Raw genomic sequence first — 19,922 nt, 5'->3', positions numbered from 1 at the left:
GACGGTTATATTGCTAAAAAGCTTATTTATAAAGCGAGCATTTCGCTTGTGCGTTTAAGCACTTGCTTTGGGTTTTTCAAGCTCCGTCAGAGAAACTACATGTAGATTTGCTTGACTACGTTTGCTTGATCAGGACGTTCGCATTTTTAATAACGTTTTTGCACCTGAGAGAGAACCTCAAGGTGTACCATAGCCAACATATATATGTTTTCATCCTAATAAGTGCAAACCAAATGCCAAATGTATAAATTCATGAAAAATAAAATAAACAATTTAGCTTGACATCACGTCTGAGGAATATAGAAGAAAGCAGCGATAATTTGCTCTGCCACACCTGTGCGTTCGAGTCTTGCCTTTTCTGTGAGTCGTGTTCGCACCAGTGTGACGTCGCTATATTGTTCAAACCGCTAGCAATTGCTTTCTGAAGGCAAGAAAGGGTTCGAGCAATAGCAAAGGGTTATGCATATGAAATAAAGCAATGGCTGAAGCATGATCTTTGCTTGGCTAGCTATTGCTTGTGCTTGAAGCAACAAAAAAAGTTCCCCAAAGAAAATGAAAAGAAAAACTAAATAAATGAAAGGGAAAAGGGTAAACTAGGTAATGATTTTTGGATATATGTAAATATCTGTCACAAAATTATTTTTTTTATGTTAAATGGCCACTGTTTTTCTCTCTCGTTTCGCTCCCTTGCGATTTTTATAGACAATTTTCACGTACACCATACTATGTGCTCCTTTTTTTGTGTAACCCATTAACTGGGCGTTGTGGCGTGCGCCTGTAATCCAAGCTGTGGGGAAGTTACAAATTGATGCAGAGGTTCGAGCCCTGGTCACGTCTTTCGGATGGTGACGTTAAAGGTCGGTCCCAGACGTAAATAATCATATCTGATTGATACACGTCTGACAAAACTAAAATACACACACACATTACGCCACGGGATGCGCATGTTATAGTTCTTTTGTATAACGTCAGTCATCGTCAAAAATGATAATAAATCAACGTATATACCTGACCAGAAAATTCATTCCGCTCGAGCACTTTTGTGATCATTCTCGTTTATATTCATGTACGAATTGTTTCATTTGACCATCAATAAAATGACTTGAGTCATGTTAGTCGGTGTTTTCCCTTGCAGGGAGTGATGAAAAAAGGGTCATGGTCTAAGTTTGTAAGGACTCTTTAATCGAGTCAGAAATTATACGCCAGTGATAGATTGTAATTCAAACTCTTCCTCTATTTTACACAATAAAATGGCGTCGAGTATTCTTGGAGCAGGCGCATTAAAGATGTATTTTTGAGGACAAGATGGTTCAGGATGCTCACAGCTTGAGGCGAGGCCGAATCGTAAGGACACCAGGTCATGCTTCTTCCCATTCCAATCACTTCTGACATTCACTCACATCAAAACTATAATATTTAAAGGCAATACTCAACTTGGTTTTATAATATAGCTTTTATTACACATGAACTTGATTAAACATTACGCTTGACTTTCATGTATCCACAACTTCAAAATAGACTAGTTACCGTGTCGGAAGAAACTGAAGACCTGTTGTTGCAGAAAAGTGTGATCGCAAATCATAAGCAATTGTTTAATTGGTCAAAATTTACAAAACCCAAAAGAGGAATGCGAATTTTTATGAGATTATTTTGTATTTCAGTGTAATTCTTGAATAATGTGAACAAGTCCTTCCAGAAAGGGATCTGTCAATGTGTAATTGTTTCGTCATATGGGAACAATATTGTATTGTTTGAATGGCTTATCATTAGCAATATAAGATTGGTCTCAACTGTGATGCTTGTAAATTTGAAGTGCAAAATGGAACATTTATATTTTTATGGTTTTCCAGAAGGAGTATGTCACCGATTGTTCTAAATAATACATGGGTTTGGTTGAAATGAATATATTTAAAGGCAAGTCACAAAGACATTATCTTCAGCATCAAAGATGCCATAATGATTAGGTGTGTGCCTTTCTCTTTGTTATTTTTATTCGAATTTAAATCATCATTTTAGAAAATTTGTCCGATCAATGTTAGTTACATGATTATAGATTTTCTATCCGCATCATTCTAAAATTGAACCTTTGATTTCGTATGAGATGATAAAACTTGTGTTTGGCTATGGACATTTTTGTTTAAGAAGTGCTAAGCAACACCACTGTTTAAACTTATTTGGTTAAAAATCCAAATCCCTAAATCCCTGTGGAATGCAGGCAATTTGAGATTAAAAAAAATAAAATTGGACAAAGTCTCTAAACACATTTTTTTTTTCAAATGTGTGTTACGAAATAAAGACCAACAACAGACGGGCGGGCATACTTTTCATGCCCCTTCACTCAATTGTCCAAGGTTTGAATTGAACATTAATATGTATTGTATATCAAATGAAGTGCCTGGATTGAATGGTATCATCTGTTTACAATATAGTCAGATAGTTAAGTGGCTTTTAGTGTAAGAAAACCATTGGTCTAGAAACCTTGGAACATTGTGTAAGATTGAGGCCAATTGGGAACAATGAAATATACGAAAAGAAAGCAAGCCTTTTAGTTTTATCACACGAGGTCGCTGTCCACCTGATCCACTGTCTAATTGTAATTTCCTCTATGAGGATTGATCGTCAACATTATAATTGTAATGTTATGAAATTTAGATTAAAGTTGAAAACAGCACAGAGATCCGAACCTTCGGGCGGCCGACAGGTCTCGGACAACATGGACTAATTAGCAACTGCTCTGTGGCATGCCGGTGTTTGTAGGTAGTGAGCTAAAGTCATGCTTTATCTCTGTTTTTTTTTAATCGTGTAAGTATACGGTCAGAAAAATATAATTGTATTTTACTTTGTGAAGGGGAACCGAAATTACGAATGTCTATGCATGTCTTATTGAAGTTTGATAATTCTATTTGCTTTGTAAATTTTGTTCATCGTGTTTTGGCCCTCTGCTGCAACGGTAACACTTCTGTATTCTGTACAAACTCCATACCACACAAATTAAAAGACAGAAAACGCAATATCACATTGCATTTTAAATTATTTTGTGTTAAGAATAGATTATGTTCCATTGGACATAGAGGTTGTCATAACAAATGCACTCTGTAATTCTTTACCATTTTAATTAAAAAAAAAGATACATGCAGTTCTTCCCAGGTCCATGCATGCATGAACACTAGAGCTCCATCACACTAGCCTATGTACCTATAGTTGAAGTACAGTCCCCCTTTAACGAACGGTGGCTCTCACGCAATGTTTCTCATTACGACACATACTGGTTACATGAACAGATGCGTCATTTTCTCAACAATGGCAATAATCATTTTGTCACCAGTCAAAAGTCAACACAGTTGACTTTTGTCAGGACGATTTACTGTTTTTCGGATGATCGACCGCCAAATTGAAAATCAGTAGACAGTTAACGATTGGGAGACCGCGCGTAATCAAATCATCACTCATCCAGTATACTGTCGGGTTAGAACCGGGGGTCATGAGCATCCGAGTTCTGAGGCCCATTTCATAAGACCTGTTCTAATAAACAATATTAAGCTAGTGAAATCGTCCATTTTGATTGGCTGGCTGTAAATTTGTTATAGAAATTGTGCATTTGTTATTGTATCAAGTCTTTATGAAACGGATCCCAGGAGTGTAATTACTAAGTTGGTTTTTTAGACCATACGAGTGTGAAACAACAAAGGTGTTTACGAACATATCAAGACGAATTTATTGGTCAGCTTCTGGCATATTTTACCATTTCGAACTGGTGAAAAATTATATGCTGGTAGCCTAGCACATTTGACTGTAGAATTGCGTCAGTTTATTATCTTTTGGGTCATTTTAAAAATTTTGAGCCAAGACAAGTTTTTAGGTTCATTATAATACGATATTTATCTTATCACCACCTTAATCAAAACACGATAATAATGTAAAAAGAATGCAATTTTTACCACAAATACAATTACATCATATAAAAAAAAGCGGTTTCATGAGTAGAAATTTGGTCACCATGCATGATTTGAGAGAAAGATCATCATCGACATGTCACAGGAATCAGATCATTTTGATTTTGAGATGATACATCTTTATTCTTGGCCCAAGCCATCATGAAGTGTCACTCTGCATCTGACGGTAGCTTTTCATTTGATGGTTTTATCAACAAGGACATCATGATATCATCATCCATTTGCTACGAACGGAAAACTATTGATTCTATGAACATAGGTGACTGAAAGTACATTGATAAATAGTACCTTTTGATGGTAATTAATGACTCAAATTTTACCGACGTATGCATGAGAGGGGAACATCTCTTCTTGCAGGAAAGAACAGGTATCCGTACCCGTTTCCTTTCTTCCTTCACTGGGAGGGAATCACTTTAACAAAGTACAAAGAAGTCACGATATTTGCTGAACCCTCGCTAACTTTACAACCAAAACGTGATTTAGTATTAAAAAAAAGAGCGGGAGGGTAAAATAGATGTTTCACATTCAGCTGTAAAAGAAAAAAAGTTTCGTAAACTTTCATAAAGAGTACGGCAAGCCACTTGGCATCTCAGTAAATTCAATCATATTCGCCAAAGTTGAAATACGCCGACGCTTATACTATTTGACCTGCAATGGTCTTAGTGTGACTTACGACATGTTAGGTGGCATTATTTTTTTTTTAAATGTCTAAACTTGAAGAAAAAAAATGATTGAAAAAAGTTACACAAATCTTTTACCATACTTCTACTTCGTAACCAAACATGCGTAAAGTTTCATTTTAAGAACACCTTTATGACCCCCTGGATAATTTGTACCTTTTGGTTACTTCACGTCATTTAATGATGAGTCATGTAGGTAGAGATTGGATAGAGTGAAGAGCGCTATAGTTCCCAGATCATACCATCTTGTACGACAACAATGATGATATCATATCGGACAGGTTTCAAATTCCATGCGTGTCCTTATACACCCTTGACATTCGTGTAACAAGCGAATGTTCGTTCTGGTATTCCTAAACGAGTCATTAGCGACGGTAATGAAGGACGATAAACCCTTCCCCTTCACTAAACCCTAGAGATAATTTCTATCATCGTCTCAATGAATCTCAGACAGTATCCATCATATTCCTAGATCTTTCATTCAAGCGTCAAAGGTCATCAGATTTTGCCATCAATACCTTTCAATTTCATTAATAATTCCTCAGAGATAATGTCATCTCCTTAATTGCGGAGCTGAGATTGCTAGAAGGTCCTTGAAGGATGGACAAGTCAGATTATCGAAGATATTTCTCTTTAAGGTTTCCATTCCAAATAAAACAAAAAGAATGTTGTGGAGATGATCTCAAAATTACCATCAGGCGTTTGTATGTATGAATAAATATTTGCCAAATGATTATCTATATATGTAATGATTGATTGTCTGGTAAAGGATATTCAACGCATTTTCTCACAAGGCCATCTAGATTGTAACGGGCTTTTTCTTTATCGTGTTAACACATGCTTTATTCTGAAGACAGATTTTAGCGTTTGTCAACATTACTCGATTTTCAGCTATATAATTTTCATTATTTCACAATGTTTGCTTCTTAAATTGTATCAAAACTTATTGTGGCAGCACGATTACAATTCACATATTTTTGAAACGCTGTCTCTTAAAATTTATAGGAATTTTTAGGAGTGTATAATGTTGCAACCTATAAGTGCGTAGCTAAAGTGCCTTCTAAATCCTGGTAATATGTACCAAACTCTGTTGTCGGGCTTTGTTGCCGCTATATATATGACTCACAATTAAAGATTCTATTCAAAAGTAATCATCGTGATCATTATAATTATTCACGAATGCCAAGGTCAAATATAAATGATGTCCGAATACTGATGTTTTTTTGTGATCCGATGGTATCCTGCTGCCATGGTTACCTTGAAGACTTTCCATCCAATGTGCTTTATTTGGACATGTAGCCTATGGAATGCGAAGTGTAGCAAACACCAAGAAACATGGATTTTTTAAAGGAAATATCGCATGAACCGTTTGAAAACTCTGTAAAGGGGGTTAAAAACTTATGTAGTGGCTAATCAGCAGCGATTCAACCCCTCATCATCGCCATTACTCCCCAATCAGATATTTCTTGGTATTTTGCTACACTTTGCATACCATAGGCTAATGCTGTTCTCTTGGATTTGTATGGGAAATGGAATATTGCAGGAATTTTTTGAAGATATCAATTGTTGATACACCCAGTATGATTCTCCTTGAATTTCAATAAAAATGTAAACCATTCACAATATTAGCGCAAAATCTTGTTGGAATGCTCCCTAGGGAATTGGAAAGGTACATGTTTGCGGGCAGGCCATGCAAGTTGATCGTATTATGGAGGTAGAATCGTATGTATCAAGCGCTATGTAAAAGCCAAATAGTATCATTATCTATTTATCTTCGGTGATTAATTTATTCATTTGTTGTTTCATTTGTAGGGTATCATCGCAGATGTGAAGTTTATATTTGGTATGAGGCGCATGCGTGTTCTTCGTCTTCTTGGATGTGATAATATAGAGGAAAGTTCAAGCCAATCATCGTCGAGCTCGGACGTGTCACCAGCTTTCGTTGAGCCAAGCCAGAACAGTCAACTCTCTCCATTTGGTGAGTACAGTGTCTTTAAAAATACAAATCATATTAGTTCCCCTCTTCCCATCCATCTGTACACTCGACTTCTCTTCACCACCCCCCCCCCCCCTTCTCCCCCTCCTCATTCTCATCCTCATCTTTCCCCTCCCCCATCTTCCCTTTTCCCCATTGCTTTATACCCGGCTTAATTCCTATACAGCAAAGCAATCTAAACGATCTACATTCACTCATTCATTCATTATTTAATTCATTCATTCATCCATTATTCATTCATATCCATCCATTCATGTCCATTCATATTCATTCATTCATTCTTTCAATCATTCATTCAGTCATTCATGCATTCATATTCAGTCATATTCATTCATTCGTTTAAAATATTTTCATTAGTTATGATGTGTGTATCAAACAGAGTTGATGTTAAAGGATGAATAAAAAGATATATCCCATTAAATTAAAAAAATGTATATATATTTTACATTCTGAGTTAATTTTTTATTCATAAAATGTTCATTTATCGTTGACTTACAACATCGTGACCATTTCCACACAAAAAAGTTAAGCTTACAGAAATATCAATCACCAATGAATATTCACTGAGGTGTTTGGTGAAGATGGACAACGCAGGTTTGAAAAGTAAAATATCGCCCAAATTCATGTACCAATGAAATTTTAGGCAATGTTGTGGTAAGTTTTACCCATAAAAATATGCTTTGATAATTATATTACCCGACAAACATTGTATGTACACTTTTACCCGATAATTCCTAATTTCTTTTAATTTCAATGACAGCGGAAGAACGACAGTCACACTTGATTGAGATTTCTTTTTATTCGTTTTAATCAAGTTTGGTTGGTATGCAGTAGACTTTGATTGGTCCTTTACCCACAATAAAAATACCCTGTGAATTAAACATTGATGACTGCTACCACTTGTAGACATCAGTCAACGTCAATCTTGTTTTGATGACATCACTGAAGAACTTTTCAAAAACTCTCATCTCTCTTTACTCGAGGAAAGAAAATAGAAGAGAAAACCCAATGTTTGTAGGCGAATGTTGATTTAAATCTCGATTTATAGTCTCAAGTTCAACGCTTTAGTAGCCGTGTGTGTGTTCGTGATTTGTTTGGAGGTATACTCAAGTCAAGGTCAGGATTGTATTTTCACCACACCTTGCCTTTTATTAGCCGCACTATTCCCACCGATAGGTCCAGCCCATCTTTAAGGTTATCATAACCAGCGTATGAAAATTTTCCCAGTAGTATACGGAATATACTTGATTCTGCCTCTGCTATTGCTTTGATATTACTACATCAGGTACATGATCAAGAATTGTTTCCGAATAACTTCGACTGTTTGCCATCCTCCTTAACGGTTTGATGGGAACTGCAGCGATTAAAATGAAAGTAGTCTGACATAATCGCGGAAATATTTATGAAAGGATGTTTCTCCTATGCAACATTGAACATCCAAATCACCTTGTAATGTGGCCAAACCTCAATGATTCGCATACATTAATTATGATGCTGGTGCGCTTGCAACCTATTAATAGCATATGGTCCATTAAAGGGAAATATTACAAACTAGTAATATTTTGTTCCTTGGTCAGACTATTACGCACTCTTTCTCTCTTCCACGACCATTATCAATGACGGGGGGGGGGGGGGCGAGATGATCGATCGATTCAATATCACGTTTACGTTCCTAACAACTGAAAAATATCACGTTTTATGAAAATATTACGATCAAAATAAATAATACAGCCATTTATCAAGAAAAGCATTGTCTTTCTCATTTTGGATTGAGCAATGCATCTAATCAGTAACATGAATTTGTCCTATACTACAATGCTTCATGATTTAATTCTCATTTTACTTTTATCATTGTCTCTTTGTCAAATCTTAGAAATTGTTTTATCAGGCATGTGTCAGGCATTATGATTGAAAGAAAAATATATGGAGCAATTGATATTCGTGTACAAATTACCAAATGTTGCATTCTGTCTGAATACAATGCAATATTTCGTGTCTATTTCCCGCTCAAATGGTTTTGTTATGCTGAACAGTAACGTGTAGGACCAGGTGGATAGCCAGACATAATTGGATCATACTGTGGACGCTCCAAGTCTGTAATGTATTTTGCAGCAAACCTTACTGTTAAATTTTAGCCAGCTGGGGCGTCTTCCAGGAGCGTATATCTCGCAGCCTCCTCCTCTTCCTATTGTTATTGTTGTTTGGTAGTGAACTTTTGTCATCTCGTTGTGTTGTTTCATATTTGAGGGGGATATATTTTGAAGTGAATGCACTTGCTGGGTTTCCTATAAGAGCCTCATCAGCGATCGGATTCACCTTTGACATGCGTTTCTTACACGGCCCTGAAAACGCAGATGTTGGAGGGGCAGGATCAGGAGTAGACAGGACTCTTTTCGCTCACTCAGCCTATTTTAACTGGATTCACATACAGCGCAGCCGCAGACAGATAGAGATTGAAGAACTTGTCTATTTTTTTCATATGAAAGGTCATCAAATATGGAAGCTGTGCTCCCTTAGGGCGTATCGCAAACAGAAATAGTCCAATTGGCTTATTAGTTACTGAAATAAGTCCCCGAATCCATCTACCCATTCAATGCATGCGGGCGGGATGGTGGCAGACTTGGAGTTTTGGGAAATCAGAAATAGTTTAATATATCATAGCTATGATTGATGCAATTCCTTCGTTTTCCTCTATATTTTCATTGTGACATGCGTGATACTCCATTTTATGCTTCAATGGCCACTTATCTTATTTCCTGAGATGTTATCTCTTACATGAAAAACAAATGCCCATGACGTGTAATAGTTAGACCCCGATGATGGGCTCATATCAAACATTTGATAAGATGGCTGATATGCTAGCTTTAAATAAGGTATTACATTAATTTCTTTTCTTTCAACAATGAACAATGTATGCAAAGTATATTATCGTTAAACTTGGCTTACCCATTTTTTTAAAGGATTTCAATCATGAAACTCTTGGACATCTTAAATTCGGTAATTCATATTCATAAATAAACTTATAAATCTTAAAGATAATAATAAAATTCCAGAGTTCGACTGGTCACTCTCCATGCACAATCGGTGTGGACTTATTCTAAATCCATGGAAGTCTGATGCACATTTCATGATACGTCTTGTGGGCTTATTGCGCATGATATTCAGAAACATGGCAAAACTTCATCTCAATTCGCTATTTATTGGTTTGATGATATTTATTATCGATGATGGAATGAAAACATCATCATTATATGGAAAGCTCCCCATTATCCAAATCGAATATCCAATTTGGAGCAGTCGTTTATCCTGTTTATGATATTCGCTCGTGAGCAGGTGAGAAAAGAAAAACCATATATGCTGGTGGTCTTGTAGCCAATCTGAAAACGAAGTAATGTACAAAAAGAAAGTGAAAGAAAATGAAAATATTGATGCACGTCCTTAATTATTTTCATGACTTATGCCATTCAGAAATTCTCGTTTGTCAACTGTGAATATGTTCTGATTATTTCAGAATATATTATAACTATGTTTTACCAATATTCGAAAAGGAAATTATTTACTCGCCAGCCATGCCAGTCCCAATGCCAGTTTAATTTTCGATCGATAAAAACAACCAATAGAATAAAATAAATAAAACGTTACGATGGCGAATTATATCCCTCTTCACTGCTGAGACGTATATACGCGCAGACGACACGAGTTGTCAAGGAATGTTAGTATTGATTTGCCCGCCAACTAGACTCTGACGTATGTAAACAAATCAAATATAATCAGACAAGTTTGACAAGTCAATTTCGATCACGTTTACTGGTCAAAGTTCACGACCATCAGTTCATTCAAGATATCTAAATTGATGTGATATTGCATTCCATCCCATGAACTTGTTGAGATCCACGAGGTTATAATGCTAACCATACAATGACATATGAAATTAATCTCATAGTTTTCAATTAATATAGATAAGTAATTATTTTCTGTATTATTTAATGATACGTACTGTATTCAAATTTGTTTTAAAATTTTCCTTTTAATTTTGCCTTTTAATGTGGTTTTACATTACCTTTTTTCGAAACAAAATGTCGCAACTACGTTATAATGATGCATTGTTCTACACGGTCTGTCAAATCATAAGTGTTTTGTTTCATGGAAATGTGCATGAATCAAAAATTAATCTAATTTAATTTAAAAAAATCAAGTGAAATTTAATCACTTCAATTGAACAAAAATTAACCTGCTTTCAAGACTGATAATTTCAAGGAGTGTGCCCACAATCTACTATCTGGGCTATATTCGTATCGTAAAATAAGTTATAATTGGGTTTTGGATAAAAACTTAAAAGTGTGCGCTACATTTACTTAGGTGGATTAAAATATACAACATGCTGCGCGAATCTCATATAGGCTATTTATTACCCTCAAATAATTATTAAATCGGGATTATCAAGATGATAAACGGATCTTGTTTTTATATTGCACATTGGTAGCAAGAGGCCATCAATTTTCGTTTTACGTAGTTTCAAATGAAATGATCGACTCCAAAGTATTCCATACATATAAAAGGCCGTGGTTTAAACTTCATTGCATTATGCATCGTAAAAATAGAAGACGTGAGTCGGAGAAATGAATATTAAATTACAGTAAATAGAATGACCTTCATTACTGAAATATGTGAATTTCGTTTGATTTGATTGTAAATGTGACCCAGATGACCATTATAAATTGTTGAACGATATATTCTGACCATCAATCATCAGGATGACGATGTTTCAAATGACCAGTCTGGTATAGGTCAATGCTAACTGACCATGGTCACATCGTCACTTCTTTTGATACCTTTGTTATGACTTTGAGCGCAAGCACAAGGGGCATTTTCGTGAAAAACAATCCAAAGAAATAGAGATTCCTTTCAAAATAATTGGTACATTCATATTAAGTTAGAATTTCTCATTTAACTTCATTTTGCCAGCAATATCATTGATAATTCAAATGTTTTTATATATAGGATTTCATTTCTACTCGACTGTAAATTTTTTGTGATGCTGACGCCATCAGAAATGTATTCCTGATTCCCAATTAGTTTAGCGTAGATAGGTTTCGTATAGTCACAAAAACCTTCGAATGTATTAGCTTCTTCGACTAAAAATACTGTTACTATTTTACAAGACAGGAACCCCTTCATGTTTTGTTACATAATCGAAGCATAATGCATCATTCAATTCTTGTTACATAATCATGATAATTGAATAGTAAACTCCAAAACACGTACAAACTCATTGCTTGAATGTAAAGCTATTGTGAACTGAACCAATGATATACATTTAAACATACTCTCTAAAAAAAACGGTTTCATGAATGTATTGAGAGTGTAGTGTGTTTGTCGTAAATAATGGGATTTCAAGACCCACAAGAAGTTAATGAACGTACATGATTTCTTGATTTATACAATTCTGATGTACTGTCTGCAGATGTTATATTTATTTTTAAAAATGCTTATAAAAAACACGATATTCTTTTAAATTAGCTTGAAAATACGCATGTACTCTTATGTTCAATTCAAGAGAAAGAAACTCACTATCATCTTTCTAATTTATTTTTACGAATATTTGACTCGAAAATCGCTTAAACGTTGTTAATTGAGATCTGAAATTAAAATACCGCTGTGTAATTGAATGGGCTTTCATTTTTCAACTGCTTTTTTCATACATTATTTTAAAAAATCAAATACATATATTTGACAATGTTTATTTTAAGATGACTTTCGCCGAATCAAATCTATTTAGTTAAGATATAGATATGTTTGTATCAGAATCTGTAAAATTTATTTTAAAATAATTATGTCATAATGCTGAGCAAGTTGTTGAGCTTTATCTGAAGTTTGGGATTTTGATAATTTTCAATTAGTATTTACTCCTCGCCTAGTTATTCATCAAACTTTTACTTTAAATCTATTAAAAAATATATTTTTGGACGTTTCAGGTTGTGATAAAATAATGGTAAAGAAACTATATAGTTTTACGGAGACGAGGTTACTTGGTGAAACAAAGTACATTCCATTTCACCACATCATTTTATTCCTTGAACTTGAGTATCAAATACGGATGAAAACAGGTGGTGTCTGTATAACATTCCATATCATTCTTTATCTTCATAAACATGCTGACTAAGAGAAATTTAGTCCGAGCTCCTTCTTAGATTTGGATGATGTCAAATGTTATCACTATGGTTACAGTATAAATTAGTAAGTATAAAGTTTTCAGAAATGGCTAAATGAAACGTAACATAAGGTTCCCTCATTGATCATGAAATTTGCTAATGTACAGAACGGTTCTAAAGAGTGGATGATATGTTATTTCAAGAATTATTTAATATAGGCAAAAATAGAGAGAAGAAAAACAGAATGAAAAGGAAAGACGGAGAAGCATATTATAAGAGAAGGTAGGAAGAAGAAAGGAGGAGGAGAAATAAAGAAAGAAGAAGAAGAAGGAGAGGAAGAAGAAACAGATGGAGAAGAAGGAGGAGGAAAGAAAAAGAAAAGAAGAAGAAGAAGGAGAGGAAGAAGAAAAGGGTGAAGAAGAAAAAGTAGAAGAAGAAGGAGAGGAAGAAGAAAAGGGTAAAGAAGAAGAAGTAGTAGTAGAAGAAGAAGAGAGAGAAGAAGAAGAAAGGGAAGGGATGAGGAGGAAGTCGAAACAGTTCAGGCTTTAATCGCTGAATTGTTCCCTTCATGAATAAAATTCTCCCAGCTCCTTAACCATGTTAACGAGGGTTTGCTTTTAAAAGTAATGTCCATGCTACAAATAACAAACTCTGTTCTTAATCATACTAATCCTTTAAACTGTTTTTGCTTTAAAAACTCTGTGTGGTATAATCCAGCTTGAAGGGAAAAGTCCTTTTTGAGATAATTTTGATAGATCACATGAAGCACCGAGCTGCAACTGGACGTTGGAATCCGATCAAAATACATTTAGATCGGATCTTCTTTATTTGGAGGTCCATAGACTCATGTGCTTCGTCTTATATACACAGACACCTTTTGATAAAACAAGAATAGAATTTTGATATAGAATATATATATATATATATATATATATATATAAAGATTGAGCATATGTTAGAAAAAGAAAAGTTTAGATAATGTGTGATTTGATATCAGCTGTCGAAAGCTCCTCATTCATAATGATCGCGATCGTGCCACTCTAGTTCCCTTTCTCAAACATACAACAACATAATGACTTAGAGTAAGAAGCTTATATGCTCTCAAGAGATTGTATCTAAATAATGTCTGACCGGGGAAATGCAATTAGGGTCACTATTTAATGCCAGGTATTCACACATGAGCATTCAAAATAAAAAAAAGTAATGTTGGGTGTTCTGGGATCAATTTAAAATGTTGACATGGTGGAGGCGGCAATCCACTTTATGTGTTGTCTGCTGGAGGTGCGATGATCTGAATGTTTCTAGTGCGCGAAGAACCACCCAAGGGAAAAAAGTCCACTGAGCAAACAGATGAAGATGCAACAATCACCATTATAATGAATGTTTGTCACATAACACATACCCACACCATTCGTCATTGCCTTCAATGCTGTGCATCCATTGAAAGTAATTGGGTCTATTTCAGTCTCACGTCATTGCATGTGAATCGAGTTGCTTCCTTTTCCCCTTTCTTGTGAATAATTGTGGTCATTTATTTCGATCTGAGGCGGTGATAGGTTATCTTCAAAGAAAGAAGGCTTAACATTTTTGTAAATAGGAGAACCCCAAGCGCTGCCAGGAGATGGTGATGGGTAACCTTGTGTAGAATCAGTAATTGCGTTTGGGAATATGCAACAATACATTAATGGGGAAGCATCACCAAACTACAGTCAGTCTGACCCGGTCAGTAAAGTAAAGAAAAGAACGGAACAAGTTTGTTTCCGTGCTCATCTTTCGGATGTTTCTTATAATACTTGTCATCTTCAGTTTATTGGCTTAGATGTGCCAAAGATGCTGACCAAGTCGGTAATTTTTCCAATAATGATATCTGAAGACAGTGCAATGACGAGTGTAACTAAAAGTTGCCCCTTGCTGCTCTAAACCCCAAGACATGCAAGAGGGATCCTACCTGCCGACAACTTAGCCTTTTTTAAAAGTTCGGTTACACAATACAAACATGTCAAACATGTCGCATATCATTTTCTCTTCACTCTTTTTCCCCATGAGTGTTACATTGAACAACCAGGGAATCCCTGGTATAAAAGTTTCTTATCCATAATCAAAGCAGGGAATTGTTCATTTCCTGATCAAAGCAAAGAACACGCCTTTTAGGATTCCATTCCGTGGGACACATTCGTTCAAATTTTCCGAATTTCAGGATCGAAATAATTGCTTTTCGAACTATAATAAATGAATATCTTTTAAATAATGAACAGGTTATTATGTGTTATCATTAGCTATATACTTTGTATAACAACAGATACTGTAAGAAATACCTAATGCCCATTACAATCGAGCTTAGTGGATAATGTAGCAATGATTACCAGCCAGAGCCAACTAACAGCTGAATAGAGTCAATGCTACCATTTCTGTGCTGAGTCTGATATTTTTCGCTCACTACCACTACATTTTCTTGCACTTCTTCTGAATAGAAATCAAACGAATGCGATCACCCGAACATGACATCATTTTATTATTCATGTAGTTATTTCGAGAATAAATTATATCTCATTTCGTTTAGTTTCGACAGATGGATATCTGTCAGCGATGACCTGTGATCTGGAACTCGAGTGATGTCATCAGTCTCTTCACACTAGGCTTGCTTCGCTTGTCGAGTTCTAGTGATGCTCATTCCATCATTTTGTCTTTTTTTCCGAGTAACAATGGCAAGGCAAAATCTTGATAAAATTCCTGAAATATCAAAGTTCCATTTTCCTTGGATCTCTACAACAGTTGCATTCTTGGAAAAGCATATGTAGCCATTAGCAGATTAGATTGTTGCATCGTTAGACCAATTGTCCTGTACCCAATATCGAAAATTTGTATACCCTCACCCCCCCAAAAAAAAATAGTAATCTCATTCATTGGTATTTCTTACCAATTTCAACGAATCTGTGTATTTTCTCCATGTTCTATTTGAGGTGTAAACACTTTCTATTTATATTACAATGAGCATCCATGCGCATTGATAGTAGCAATAGCATTGTCTACTTAATTGCTCTTTATGGCGATATGCTTTGTTTGCTGATGTGAAAATTTCTTCTTTATTTGTCTCAGTCCAGTGCTCTTTCCTCCTAAAGCTGACTTATGGGTGGTCTTTATATTTTAAAGACTGTTTTCGATGAAGAAATGTTTGTTGTAAAAGCTATTGTGAAGCAAGAGCAGCCGAATCACACCTATCTCTGTCAATTCATGGAAGTATTTCAATGGGATCCACTTCCAATGAGGACCGAACATTCTCAACTGCTTCTTGGGTGATACTTGCAACTATTCCATTCTACCGCCCTGATTCGCGTAGGCGTTATACACTTTGTAGGGTCCGATAATAGCGTGTTGTTCAAGTTAGTTCCGACGAAGAAATTGCAATTGTATGGAATTTTAAAAGAGGAATTCACGTTGCCAAAAGAAAGAGAAATAACAAAAAAAATCTGAAAGAATAATCTCTTCCTAGTTTACCATCAACACACCCTGAACTTTTTTTTTAAGACCAAATTTCTCGCCATATAGTTGGAGTGCCCAGCGGGCAGACCACGAAGGTGGCCCATCCCACAAATGAAACTACTTTAAATACAAAATATGATGATAACAAAATATTATTTTCACAATAAAATGTTACCAATATACATGCATCTGAAATAGATCAGCTATACTGGTTCATGCACTTTAAGGAAACTTTTCAAACATTGACCAATGATATAATTGCTCGGGGACATACTGGGTGATAGTGTAAGCACCGTAATCAACGTCATCATCTTCGTTATCGTATTTTTCAGATTTAGGCTGTTTTTACTCAAATCAGAAGATTTCATGTCAAGAATAGTTCTAAGTACCCTATGATTCGGAACAGAAGATGAAGGCATGCGCAAAAGTGATACAGACAAAACATGATGAATTTGATATTATCAACTCTTAAATATTTCGACGCTCCCATTGAGGGCACATGGAGGGGCTGCCACCATTTGACTGTTTTCACCCAAATCCCAATTGTGCCAGGTTCATAATCATTATTACATTTTTTTTTTTATAAAGGAGACGGGACAGATGGAGAAAGCATACCTAATGTTGGAGTAGGAGTAGGTGTCGGAGTCGGAGCCGTCGGAGTTGGAGTTGGAGTTGGAGTTGGCCCTGTGGTTAGTCAACCCAATATTCCACCTTCAGTCCCTCAGGTCGAAACCCCCGAACACGAAACAATCGCACCCGTGCCCCCGAAGACTCCCGAAGTCCATACCGAGTCCAATCTTCCCCATTCGGCCATCGAGCCCGGGGTCATCGAGGGACCGCTCAACGACGGATCACCGATCAATTACAATCGCCCATCGCTGTTTCTTCCCAACAGCCCCGGATCGAACATCGGAAACTACGCAGAGCCAACGAACGGTGCGAGACCTTTACCGAACATGAATGACGTTATCACAAATGGTCAATGTGCCATAACTTGTGATCAGGTCTCTCAGTTACAAAATATGGTCGATGTTCTCTCGCAGGGACAGGACAACATTCTCACTAGGATGACTGATATGGTAAGAAGTCTCAATTATTATCAAGCATCCCCCAAAAATCATTTGAAATTCCTCAGTCCGAATGTCTGATTGATGGCAATTAAGCCGCGTTTTTTAATTTTATTTGTGTGTGACTTGTACAACTTTGTACAACTTGTCCTGTGACTTTGTACAACTTGTCCCAGAACAGGGGTGGGTTTGATTCTGCGCCATTATTCTTTACCCAACCTGAGTCAGTATTTGTCCTGTTAACAACTCTTTCAAAGCTGGGACTACGTCCGGTGTAACTATGAAAAAAATATACCCAAAGGTTGATGAATATGTCCCACTTGCAAATAGTACTCATTGTCTAATAAATGTTGGCAAAGAACTGACAAAAACTGATCTAAAAAATGATATTCCTATATGATGTGAAACACATTTACTTTTCTCATTTCAGGATAACAGAATACCAAGCTTGCCCCCTCCATGGTTAGATGGATGTTTCTATAAAGATGAAATCAAACAAAACTACGAGCAGTGGAAGGACGATGCTTGTACTACCTGTGAATGTAATGTAAGTCACATTTCTTCTTCCTTTTTCATTGTTATTTGAAACATCATCAGAAAAGGAACATTATCCTTCGGAGTTTGACTTTGGTGAATGGAACGAGATACATTCATCATGTTCATGTTATACTGTCTTTCTTTTTATCCAGGCCCCTGCTGTTACATGTCGTTTGATCGAATGCCAGCCAATCACATGCCAGAATCCCATCATCAAACCAGGAGAATGCTGTCCTCAATGCCCAGGTAAACGCAGAATGCATTCACGCCTTACTTGATTGCAAGCTATATTTGATAGTTGATTGATATTTGGTGATGCCTGCTTGGAATGTATGGTTATGCATGTGCGCCGGGGTTATTTGTGTACATTCAAATGTCTTCATTTATCAATTATTCTGAAAAGATCGTGACTATTTAAATAAAGACCAATGCTTTCTGACCCCCGGCCTCTGGTCTATATCAGAAGAGATTTTCGATTTTGATGTTGGTTTCGATCCTAATTAGATGTTGTCGAGGGATATAGATTATTAGTATAGTTAATAATGTATTTTTATATTTCCAAAGATCAAGAGCAAGGGTGGAGTGATTGGACTGAGTGGACATCATGTTCTGTGACCTGTGGGTCTGGAACCATGCAAAGAGGGCGCTCTTGTGATAGAATGCGGTACCCGTGCAACGGAAGGAGCGTCGAGACCAGGAACTGCATCCGTGACCCATGTGTCTGTAAGTCTCTCATTTTCTTTATATTTGGTATTCATGACTGTAAGCAGATATTGGTGATTTTAGTCTGATGAGATCGAGAAAAGAGATGGAGAATGAAAGAGAAAGCCGGGAGGCGTGGAGAGTAGAGAGAGAGGGAGAGAAATGGGGAAAGAGATAAAAAAAGAGAGCGAGGTAAAAAAAAAGGGGGAGGGGCAATGAGTAGCTCTGTCTATTGTGTGGTAATTCAAAATTGAAAATGGCGCGATATGAAATGCAATGAACAAAAAACAATCTTTGAAAATGGTTAGCTGACCTTAACGACTGCTTTGATTCTCTAAGGTGTGTAAACTTTAGTCTGAAGAGAAGTCTCGGGAGCCTCGAGGAATTATTCTTCAAGAAATAAAGTATTTTCCTCATTGATTTCCACTTTTTTCCAGCAACGGATCAGTCAACTTATTCATTCTCTCGTCAGTTCGCGCAACAGACGAATGAAACCAGAAGTCAGACATAGTTATATAGAAAATATCAACGGAAATACCTTTTCATACCATTCACCGGGTTAGATCTGGAGGACACGTTGTAATGTGTTCTCTTCTCCCAAAGTCTGTCTTTAATATCCCACAAGAAATTACAAAACGCATTAAGCATTATCAATGAGAAAAAATAGGTAAAAAGAACACTTCTGTCAGCAAAGACATTTTAATATGGCAGGGGAATTGAAATAATGGTTTCAGGGAAATAAGGAATGACTGAGAGGAGATGGATTGGCAGTATATAAATGTTTCATTCTAAATTTCACAAAACCCAATCATGACAATAGACTACAAGGTAAAACTGCTTTAATTTTGGTCGAGGAAAATAGAAATTGCTTTCATTGTTATTTGGCCTTGGTAAATAATAATGGGTTCATAAGGGATAAACATCTCTGCAGGAGCGAACGGGACATCTAATCCAATGGATTTTGAACATATAATATTTCTGTAAATTTCGCTTTTTTCAAAATGGAAAATATTTTTAGATCAGGGAGTAAATTAAGGAACTTCACTTTACCCTAATGGTTACTCACACACAAACCTTGATTAGTCAAAATAAAAACAATTTATCCTCATATTTAAAGGACAAGTCCACCCCAACAAAAAGTTGATTCGAAAAAAAGTCCAACAAGTATAACACTGAAAATTTCATCAAAATCGGTTGTAAAATAAAAAAGTTATGACATTTAAAAGTTTTGCTTAATTTCACAAAACAGTTACATGTACATCCCGGTCGGTATGCAAATGAGGGGATTGATGACGTCATCCACTCTATTTCTTTTGTATTTTATTGTGTGAAATATTCTAATTTTCTCCTCATTG

The 19,922-nt window shown here is 36.0% G+C and overlaps 1 protein-coding gene across 2 annotated transcripts in view; it reads left to right on the top strand.

Annotated features, from left to right (window-relative positions):
• LOC121418969 (thrombospondin-1-like) overlaps positions 1-19,922 on the top strand; it is a 58,888-nt gene that overhangs the window by 12,466 nt on the left and 26,500 nt on the right. Inside the window, exons 4-8 of one of the 2 annotated variants that reach the window (XM_041613213.1) lie at positions 6,446-6,611; positions 16,853-17,340; positions 17,759-17,875; positions 18,018-18,111; positions 18,430-18,588. In XM_041613213.1, coding sequence (XP_041469147.1) covers positions 6,446-6,611; positions 16,853-17,340; positions 17,759-17,875; positions 18,018-18,111; positions 18,430-18,588 — 1,024 coding nt within the window. Of the gene's footprint in view, positions 1-6,445; positions 6,612-16,849; positions 17,341-17,758; positions 17,876-18,017; positions 18,112-18,429; positions 18,589-19,922 lie in introns of both variants that reach the window. The other variant, XM_041613212.1, reaches the window with a different exon arrangement.

The sequence above is a fragment of the Lytechinus variegatus genome, chromosome 7, assembly GCF_018143015.1.
Source record: "Lytechinus variegatus isolate NC3 chromosome 7, Lvar_3.0, whole genome shotgun sequence".
NCBI classification, from domain to species: Eukaryota; Metazoa; Echinodermata; class Echinoidea; order Temnopleuroida; family Toxopneustidae; genus Lytechinus; species Lytechinus variegatus.
This window is presented reverse-complemented; position numbering and strand designations above follow the sequence as displayed.